The sequence below is a fragment of the Clupea harengus genome, chromosome 2, assembly GCF_900700415.2.
Source record: "Clupea harengus chromosome 2, Ch_v2.0.2, whole genome shotgun sequence".
Lineage (NCBI taxonomy): Eukaryota > Metazoa > Chordata > Actinopteri > Clupeiformes > Clupeidae > Clupea > Clupea harengus.
Genome location: NC_045153.1, coordinates 14,091,065 through 14,101,064, shown reverse-complemented (window position 1 = coordinate 14,101,064; position 10,000 = coordinate 14,091,065). Strand labels below are relative to the sequence as shown.

General features: G+C 47.2%; 1 protein-coding gene across 3 annotated transcripts in view; it reads left to right on the top strand.

Moving 5' to 3' along the window:
• Positions 1 to 10,000, top strand: part of LOC105913250 (neural cell adhesion molecule 2-like) — a 153,159-nt gene that overhangs the window by 139,892 nt on the left and 3,267 nt on the right. For 2 of the 3 annotated variants that reach the window (XM_031583698.2, XM_031583687.2), the window contains exons 15-16: positions 873 to 1,047; positions 9,393 to 9,600. In XM_031583698.2, the coding sequence (XP_031439558.1) occupies positions 873 to 1,047; positions 9,393 to 9,600 (383 nt within the window). The remainder of the gene's footprint in view (positions 1 to 872; positions 1,048 to 9,392; positions 9,601 to 10,000) is intronic. The other variant, XM_031583693.2, reaches the window with a different exon arrangement.

Here is a 10,000-nt window from a genome sequence, read left to right as displayed (position 1 = left end):
CTGCTCAATCATGCATCCATGGTTTGGGGCATCATAAGTCTGGACTGGTCCAGTGTGAACTCTGGTGACCTTTGAGGGGCAGGTCATGTCTCACTGTTGAAACTGGGAGGTCATAGTTCATAGTTCATCTGAGTGAGGTCTACATTGGCTCTGCACACTAAATCACTTATAACCCACCACCATCCAAGATACACCTGTTGTTTTATCTGCTATTATGCCAGGCAGGGGGGGATCATCTACCTGGTGTCAATAATCTAGTGCACACGCTGATAGTACAAACAATTCCAACTCACACAAATACTGTCGTTACCTATCATACCAAAGATGATGTAAAGTAACTTTCAATATAAGACTCCATTTAATCAAATTTGTTCTGGCTGAAATATTTATAAAAATGATTGTATCATTTGGCCATTGGACATGTAGCTGGTTGGAGAGACCTTGAAACTCTGGCATTTGCTACATTGTTGGAATGCCATGCTGAAGGCCTCCCATTCCTCAGACCAGAGAAGAAATGCCCACTGGTACGGGCTCATAGCTGATGGACTAGAGATGGCCTTGACATGTCTGTATAATGTATAACCACCAGCCTGATACTGCTGGCACTGGTTCTTGATTTGCTCATACCGTATATACTGTGTGCTTATACTGCAAGTGGTAGGTAAGGGTTACACAACAGACAGAAATAGTGGAATATAGAGTGGCATTCACAAGAGGCGTGTGTGTGTGTGTGTGTGTGTGTGTGTGTGTGTGTGTGTGTGTGTGTGTGTGTGTGTGTGTGTGTGTGTGTGTGTGTGTGTGTGTGTGTGTGTGTGCGCGTGCATGCCTCTGCGCATTCTAAAACCCTGCGCATCTGCTGCGTGTTTGCACAGGACAGAGATGAGCAGTGGATGACGAAGCTGGTCCCCGGCATCAACGACTTCGTGCTGCTGCAGCCGCTCCAGTGGAACACCCAGTACGAGGTGGAGATCACGGCCCGCAACATCAAGGGCCTGTCCGAGCCCACCACCATCCACTTCTCCATGCCCCAGAAGCCCGACATCACAGGTACACGCACATCCGCGACACACACACACACACACACACACAAACACACACACACACACACACACACACACAATGAACTCTCACACATCGACAGTATGTGCATTATTTATTTAGCAGGTTTACTTTTTTTACTGGGCATGACACACATGTACTTTCTCTCATGAAGTTGACACACTAGCAGATTTACTGCCTCACTCCCTGAGTCATTTTACCACAGAATCCATTTGAATGGATATGACACAATTACATCGAAGGTTGAACTATTGTGATGTGGAGCACATGCCGTTAGCGCTCCAGAGATAACAAACAAAAAGTTGCGAAATTGGTTAAACTGCCAAAAGATTATAATCCTTGTGCAAAGTCTTTACTGGAGCCCAATTCACACACAATTGCAAAAAAGGGAGATGTTCTCAAGTCATAAAGAGCACAGTCTAAGGAGGTGTCTCTGTTTTTCACTTCTCGAATGGAGAGCAAGTGTGCTTGTGTGCTGTTCAAACGAGGTCAGTCGATTGCCCGTGCTACCTCGTTATCTTGGTGTGGCGGGGAACAGATCTCTGGAGACAGACAGAGTTTCATTTTCAACACAACTAAAATGGAGGTGGGAACAAAGAGAGCTCTCTAGCTTCAGCCTTTGTTACAAACAAATGTAACACCTAAGTTACATCCACTTAATCTGCTGAAAAGCAAACATGATATCAATGCAGGCCTGTTTTCCTCTGAAATACAAGCCTTGAGATTCTTATTTCTTTAATATTCTAATGAAGGCCTCCTCAAACCACATTCATTCTGAGCTACATTTACGTTTTTTAATCACAATACACGCACGTGTAAAAATGCGTGTTTAAAACCTTTTTTCTCTGCAGCTTAACAGAATGCACTGATGTTACAGAGATAAAAGTTCGACAAAATCAATTTATGTAGTAGCCCAGTTAAGCATACCACAGTCCCTTTTAAGCTTTCGCAAATGACTGTGGTTGCCTGGTTACCCTGCTTACCCGGCACTCAGGGTTGGTAACGAGGCTCAGCCTTTCTGAGGGCAACCGGGGGACCCGTGGAACGGGCAGGGCACAGGTGTACGCTGGGAAAAATGCCACCCATCTCAGACTCCTGGCACTTGGTATTTAAATGCGGCTCACGTAAACACATGTGACAAAGACATGACGTGTCTGAGAGTCAAACAGCAAGGAAGAAAAAGAGCGAGAGGTACAGGCAGAGGGAGAGAAGAGAGAGAGAGGGAGAGAGAAAGAGAGAGAGAGAGAGAGAGAGAGAGAGAGAGGGCGGGAGATGGCAAGAGAGACTGTGTCTGTGTATTAATGTACTCAAGTGGTTCTGATTCACACTGTTAATCAGGTGCCATTTTGTATATTCTCTCCCACCTCCTCTCTTCCTCTCCCCTTCCACCTCCTCCATCTATCCATCCATCCATCCGTCCGTCCATCCACCCGTTCTTCTCTTCATCCTCCACTCCCGCCCTCTGCACTCCTATTTATAATTCCATTGTGCTGCATCTCCTCTGTTTCTCTCCCCAAACAATTCTGTTTTCCAATTCACTCCTGATGCATAATGCATCGCATTCTACATCGCCTACAATCTACAATCGCCGGGCTTTTTGTTTTTTTGTTTTGTGCTCAACTGCCACTAAACCCCCTTTTTTCTTCTCACTTATAAACTCCCCCGGAATAAAATGTCACTGATTGCAACATCTCCCGGGCGCCCCTTTTCAATTTGCTCCGCTCCTTTCATGTTCTGTAACCTCATTTCTCCAAACCGGCGCCTCCATGGGGTTCTCAATGGCTCCATTCTAATGTACTCCATGTAATATGTTAAAAAACATTATAATAATCACCGGCATTTCGCAATTTGTCACCCATCTCTGTGTGAATCCCAAACAAACAACTGCTTGTCCTTGTTGTACTTGTTTGCTTACTCTTTCGCCATTGTGGTGCATCATTTGTGAAAAAAAAACACCGCCCCCCGCTTCTTCCCCGTGACTGTAACTCGGTGTGTGTTTATCCACTGCTGCGCGAAACCCTGGCTCCCATTCATCACCCTGTTCCACGCACCACCCCAAACCCCGACCCCACGCTCTCCTCACCCCCCCCCCCCCTCTCCCTCCCCCCTCCCCCTCCCCCACCTCATTGCAGATCAGTGTTGTGAGCCCCCCCCCAGCGGAAGCGGAGGCCCCCGCCAGCATCTGGCCCCGGCCGCGTCCTTCATCGGAGTCGCCCTGTCACTCGCCCTGCATTTGTCTCTGTGTTGATGTCACCTCATCCCCCACCACAACCCCTGCCTTCTCTTCCTCCTCCTCCTCCTCCTCCTCTTCCACTCACACGCACACCACCTAACAGCCACCCTCCCCAACACCACCTTCCCACACCTGGACTAAGACAGCCGCTGAGCCGGGGATTGTACCTGCGCCCCCACCCCGCCCCTCCCCTTTTATGCTTTACCTGCGTGGGCTTCCTCTCCCAGGCCCCCGCCCCCTCCCTGACTCTTGGCCTGGCTATCTGGTTGGGTTGCAGCTATCTGTCTCCCTCGGGCTGATCTCGATCTGTAACGACTGAGCCTTGGCATCCATGACCTGAATTCTTCTCCTATTTTTTTTGGTGTTGTTGTTCCTCCTCTCCGTGCCTCTGCCTGCCCTGCCCTGCCCTGCCCTGCTCTGCCTGACTGCTCTCTAATACCTGCTCCACCGTGTCCCTCTCAGCTCAACCAACCGCGGCATTAAGCTACACTTCAAAGACGCCGGTGCAGCTTAAGATCGCAGGAGTGCGGGAGCGTGGGAGCACAGGAGCACGTGTGCACTCTCTTTCACTTTCTCTCTCACTCCTTCTCTCCCCTCCGGCGCCTCGTAGGCGTCACGGCAACAGAGTCAAAACAACAGCAACAATGAGCACACGGCATCACTGATGGACTGGCAATTCTTGCTGCGGCTCTTCTCCTATTTAGGTGTCTGCTTATTGCGTTGAAAGCTAAGAGAAACTCTCCCTCTCACTCGTTACCCTTGAGTGTAGGATCAGATTTGCTCTCAGAGCCTGAAGACAGACGACGCGGGACTCCTTAACAGGCCTCTCCCACCACGGCCACAGAGGCAGCGGATCTCGCAGCCGCTGTGCTAGTTCTCGTTAGGATCCGCTACTGAGGAGTGAGAACGGCAGTAGCCACACCTGCGGAGACACCCAACTTAGTCCTCAGTAATTGGAGTCGAGGTAGTACTGAGGGGAACCATCCTAAATCAAAAGAAAGGATGAAAATGAGGGGGGGAAAGGGATCTGCCTGTGCCTCACCTAGTTGATTTGTGAACTGTGCGCCAGTCCACTTGAACATGTGGTGTGTTTTGTTAGAAATGCCTTTTTTTCCCACATTGCTGCCATTGATTTTGTATGAAATCCAAGCCTGCGCTTCAAAACAGCTAGCCTCACGTTTTGACACTCGTAGACATCAGCCCATTGTCATGGAATTTTAATGGACGCTAGAGTCATTCTGTTGCACTGAGTATAGGATTTTGATGTTGTGTATGAAATCGTATGTCACCAGAATCATGTCATGGAAAGACACATCAAACAGTAATGCAGATGTACGCAGAAAAAAAGTAAGCCGCTAACTTTCTGCTTACCACAGCAGTGACAGACCTGTCTCGAGTCAATCTCACTTCCTCGCGGCTGTATAGTCTCATGGGAGACTTCTTTTCACCACACATAGAGAAGTGAGAGCATACTGCTGCATATAGGATCGAACAGCATCAGAATTAATGGACTTATTTATTGTTAAAAAAAACTGGATCAATGGGGTCCACAGGGGGGGAGAGTATTATGTACAGTATAGTATATAAAAATGTGTGAGTGTGTGGTGTCATTTTATTTCTGTTGTTATTGTTGTTGTTCCTGCTGACTGAAAGCCTAAGGGGATGTTCAGCGATTCAATCCAAAGGGCAATCAAGCTCTCAGTATGGAGAACCATTACAGACAGGAGAAAAGAAACACATTGATGTAGATGTAGATGTCACTGCGCTGTATGCATTGCAGAAATAAACAGGCTTTTTTTTTTGCAAGACTGCTGCTGATTCGAGCTGACATTCACAATTACTGTGCATTGTGTTGTGCTGCTGTGTGTCTCTGCTGCCAGGGAGTCGAGTGCAATTTATTTGCAGTCTAGTTATGGCACATCTTCACTAAATATAGTATACTTAGAAACTGCTCGAAGACACTGTTGTTTAAGAATGTTTACATTGAGCTCTGAAAAGCTGTGTTCGAATACCAATAAGCCTTTAATAGCATTGTATGTATGGCTCAGACTGGATTCTATAGATTGCCATCTATAGCATGAGTAATCCAGGATGCCTCCAGCTGCAGGGGCTTCAGAAACATTATGTGGGTTTTGCCCACATTATAACTGGAGGATTTTCTAAAAAACTACTATTTTTGAAACATGTTTTACACAATGTGCCCGACTCAAACCCTAATTTAACCCATATTTAGCTTTCTCACTGGTGGTTGAAATATCCCAAACTGTACAACTTGCATGGAAGCGTTTGTGCCAGACACCACCACGCCTGACTCAGTCCTGGAGTGCTCTCCGCTAGCCCAGCTCTCAGTGAGATTAGAAAGCCTCTGTGCTGACTGTTTCCATTGGGAGGACTCGAGCAAATGAAATGGGCCTGTGGTTTTATGGCCAGCCATTACACCTGATCACACCCCTCATAAATAAGGCTTTCTTTTCCAGCACACAGAAGTATAGTAAATAAACTGAAGCAGGGGCCTGTGCACCTATTTATCTTAAACCTACAGATAAACATCATAAATCATTGTGACTATCAGACTTCTTAGCGGTGTAAAAGACCTGAGCTAAACACTGGTGTTGCCTGGTGCATCGAGCAGCATTAGAGGCACTCCAGCTCTGAATGAGTTTATACAACGGTTTCCTGGTCTTGTGGTAATGGGGAATTCTACAGAATGAGTCATATTCTCTTCTTTTCCATTTCCCCTGAAAAATATCATGTTTTGTGTTGTGTTAGTGTGTTGAGAGACGTATTGAATTTCAGCAAAAAAACAGGATATCAGTTAGGCAACTACTAAATACTTTATTTGGGTTTCGATTCCGCAGTAATAAAGGCTGATATAGATCTGTGGTCTCCCTTCAACTCTTTGCAAGACTGAACCCAAATCCATGATTTGCTCACAAAAGCACAGATGGTCATTGTTCTCTCTCTCTCTCTCTCTCTCTCTCTCTCTCTCTCTCTCTCTCTCTCTCTCTCTCTCTCTCTCCCTCTCCCCTCTCTCACCCTCACCGACATTTCTCCGATGGGTGACGTCCATCTCCTAGCCGATCGGACAGTTAATCGCCTAATGGCCGGAGGGTCACTCCTGCTCGAAGAGCGTGGTACCTTAATGGGTGCCCGGGTCTTTAAAGCCTCGTTACGGAGGCATGGCTCATTGGTGCCCTTGGCGTGGGCAGGGCGGCAGCAGCGGTGAAGGTAACCCCGCGAGCCAAGGACCCAAGCAACGCCCCAAACTCTGACGCACACAAAATTACTCCACCGTTCTAAAGAGGGCACAGTGCTTTTGCCTTGTGAAGCCAGTGAATGTCTACCATCACCGAGGGCCAGACAGAGAGGCCCAGACAGAGAGGGCCAGACAAAGCCACTTTGTCACAGGGGGGACTTACATAACGCTTGCATCATGGTAGGCAAGAGCACAATGTTTGCCATCAAGTTAGAAAAATAATGCAAAGGAAAACAAAGCCTTAGTTCTGACTGAAGTTCTGTTTTTAGTTTCCTTTCAGCCCTGGAATTTCTTAGGATAACAGTGACTGTGAATTCCTTTCCGGTGCCCAATCAAATTCGTTCTGTTGAAACATCCTTACCCTGTTAACAAGCCATTACTGTGCAGCAACTACAGCAAAAGACCTATCGAAATAACAAGGCAACCTTTAAAAGTCAAGATGAAGGACATATTAAGGCCACATGCTGGGAGGCATTTGAGTAAAGTTAAAGCAACCCTAACTTCCTTACAATTCCTATCTTCATGAAAGGAGAACACAACCAGCATATGATCAAAGCAGAGAAATCTTCTTCATTACAAAGAGGCCTTAAAGGAGTACTGCAAAAAAAAAAAACCCTTAGGTTTCCCTCGAAACCATCCCAGTTTTGTTTCAGAGCGACATGGTCGTTAGGCAAGCGCTCTTGATTATAAGCCTCATTATGCTGTCAATCTCCAGCTGTGGTTCCCGCCCACAGGCCTCCCCAAAGCCCAGGCATGATCAATCCAGCCTTGAGTCATGGCGTCCCATTCTCCCGGTCTCAATCACCCGTCCTGGACGTAATTAATTGAGTGTGTTGAACCCAGATGTGGACGAATCACGCCCCATTCGTGGAAGTTTCGGGGATAAGTAATATTAACGAGATGCTAAATTGAGCCTTTAATGATGACATAAATCAACAACAAATGAGTCGGAGGAGTGGGAAAAGACAAGGTTCCTCTGAGTGTTCCAACGGAGCCACGGAATGGGAACGGGTGGTCACGACAGGCCATCACTCACCAACGGCGTGGGGACTATGATGTCTGTCGCACAACAGAAGCAAATACCCGCTCCATTATTTCTGATGAGCGTTTCGGGGAAGCCTCGGCGCACACATGCTACCTCGGCTCGGCAATTTGCTTTTGAACCGAACAATCCTATTTGTGCGCGGGGACAAAAACGGAAGTCATTTCACCTCGCCTCTGTCAAGAGTGCCTCGGTAATGCTCTCTATCTCCCATCTCTCTTTTTCCATCTCTGTCGCCCTTTTTTTTCTGTCACGTATAAATTATGTTCACAGAGTACAGAGTCTGATTGCTGATTCTACCTGATTTGCCAGTAAATTGGCAAGCGCTGTTGTATATTACGTAGTCCACACTTTGTCTCTCAGCATCACTCTGTTCCTCCAATTTAACATAACCCCACTCTTTCTTGCTCTCCTTCTTTCTTCAAATCTCTGTCCCTATCACTCTCTCTCTCCCTCTCTCTCTCTCTCTCTCTCCCTCTCTCCATCTCTCTCTCTTTCTCTTTCTCTCTTCCTCTCTCTCCCCCTCTCTCTCCCTCAGCTTCTGATTCCCTGAGATTATGTCCACATCACACCACAGAGTAATGGGATGGGAAGCAAATGGCTGCCTGTGATTGATGTGTTTAGCAGCACCACGAGGCCTGGAATGGGCCATTTTTAATGGAATTTTTCCCTGTGAATGACTTTGTCTCTCCACCCGTATTTCCCTGGTGTATTTTTCTTCCATTTTTTTATTTATTATTTCTCTCTATCTTAAACAGGGTCAGCCAACCTGACATTGACGCTTTTTTGCATCGCAGTTACATCCTCATAGGGACAGTGAGCGTGCTACAATTACATTACATTACAGCACTGTCAATACCACTATTGGTTTGCAATTCATTTTTGTCCAGGTTTTGACAAGCACTCAACACAATTATGAATGCCCCGACAGAGATATAGATGTTTCTGACATCGCTAATGTGGTTGATAATGTGGTTTTATTAGCTGCTGGAGCTGCCCAACATCGTATTTGGTAAAAAGTCAGACTGATGATTGTGCTAGAGACAGATGCCTTCTGACAGAGTTCATTTCCATACGGATGTGCGCGCGCACTCTTACAGAGGCCGTCTCTCATCCGCCCGTGGCAAAGACAGCCATCGATCCCATTCACACAATTAATGCCTCCAACCCCCCAAAAAAGCCGGAGCTCCATCTCTGAACACAAGAGCCCTTTCTGTTTTTTATCATTAATGGAAAGCTGTCAAGCCCAGTGCCCTCACTGGCATGGTTTCATAAATAGCAGCAGCGCAAATCTATGGAACATTCAAGTACGTTAAATATCCAGGGAGAGAGAGGGAGATGGAGAGAGAGAGAGGGGGAGAGAGAGACAGAGAGAGAAAAAACATAACTTTCGTCAGTAGGGACATGATGTAGCAGGGTTTGGGTGTGATCACATTCCTGAGATGGATAATTTTTCTTGCGATGTCATGCGTTGTCAGAATGTTCTTTTTCCCTGCGGTGTGTGAGTCAGTCCTCTGAACAGCCTGTTCCTGTCCTCAGTGAAATCTCACTGATATGCAAATATACAGCCTGCCGTGTTGGAAAGTCCACTAATGTACTGAGCCAAATGATTTTATGAATTAGTTCCACCTGATTCCGCAATAGTGCTGATTAAAAGATCTAGATGGTCTCTGCAAGTCTAAGAGGGAGTACATTTTGTGTGTGTGTGTGTGTGTGTGTGTGTGTGTGTGTGTGTGTGTGTGTGTGTGTGTGTGTGTGTGTGTCCGTCCGGTGCTGACCGTGTCCTCTCCATCCTGCCTCAGCAGACTCCCTGTTCAGCGGACTGGGCCTGGGCGCGGTGGTGGGCCTGGGCGTGGCCGGCCTGCTGCTGCTGCTGGTGCTGGTGGACGTGAGCTGTTTCTTCCTGCGCCAGTGCGGCCTGCTCATGTGCATCACGCGCAAGCTGTGCAGCAAGAAGACGGCCACCAGCGGCAAGAGCAAGGATCTGGAGGAGGGCAAGGCCGCCTACCTGTGAGTCTCATCCCCCCCAGTCCACCCACTCAGTGAGAGTCTCCATGTACCCACATTCACATCCACACACCAGTATACCCATCCATACACACACACACACACACATACACACACACACACACACACACACACACACACACACACACACACACAGTCCTGCCCAGTGGCAGTCATACACATTCAAACACCTGTTGCCGTGACATGGATTTTCGTTTGTGTGTGTGTCGTGTCTATGACTGAAGGATTTGTTTCTTCTTAATGACTTGTTGTTGGATGTCTATTGTTTAAGGATGTCTTTGCTATGTAAATCTATACAATTACCATGGCAATAAAGCTGCTGAGATTGAGAACAAAAGAGGAGGAGAAAATGGAGCGTTGGCCTCCACAATGGAACAGGTTC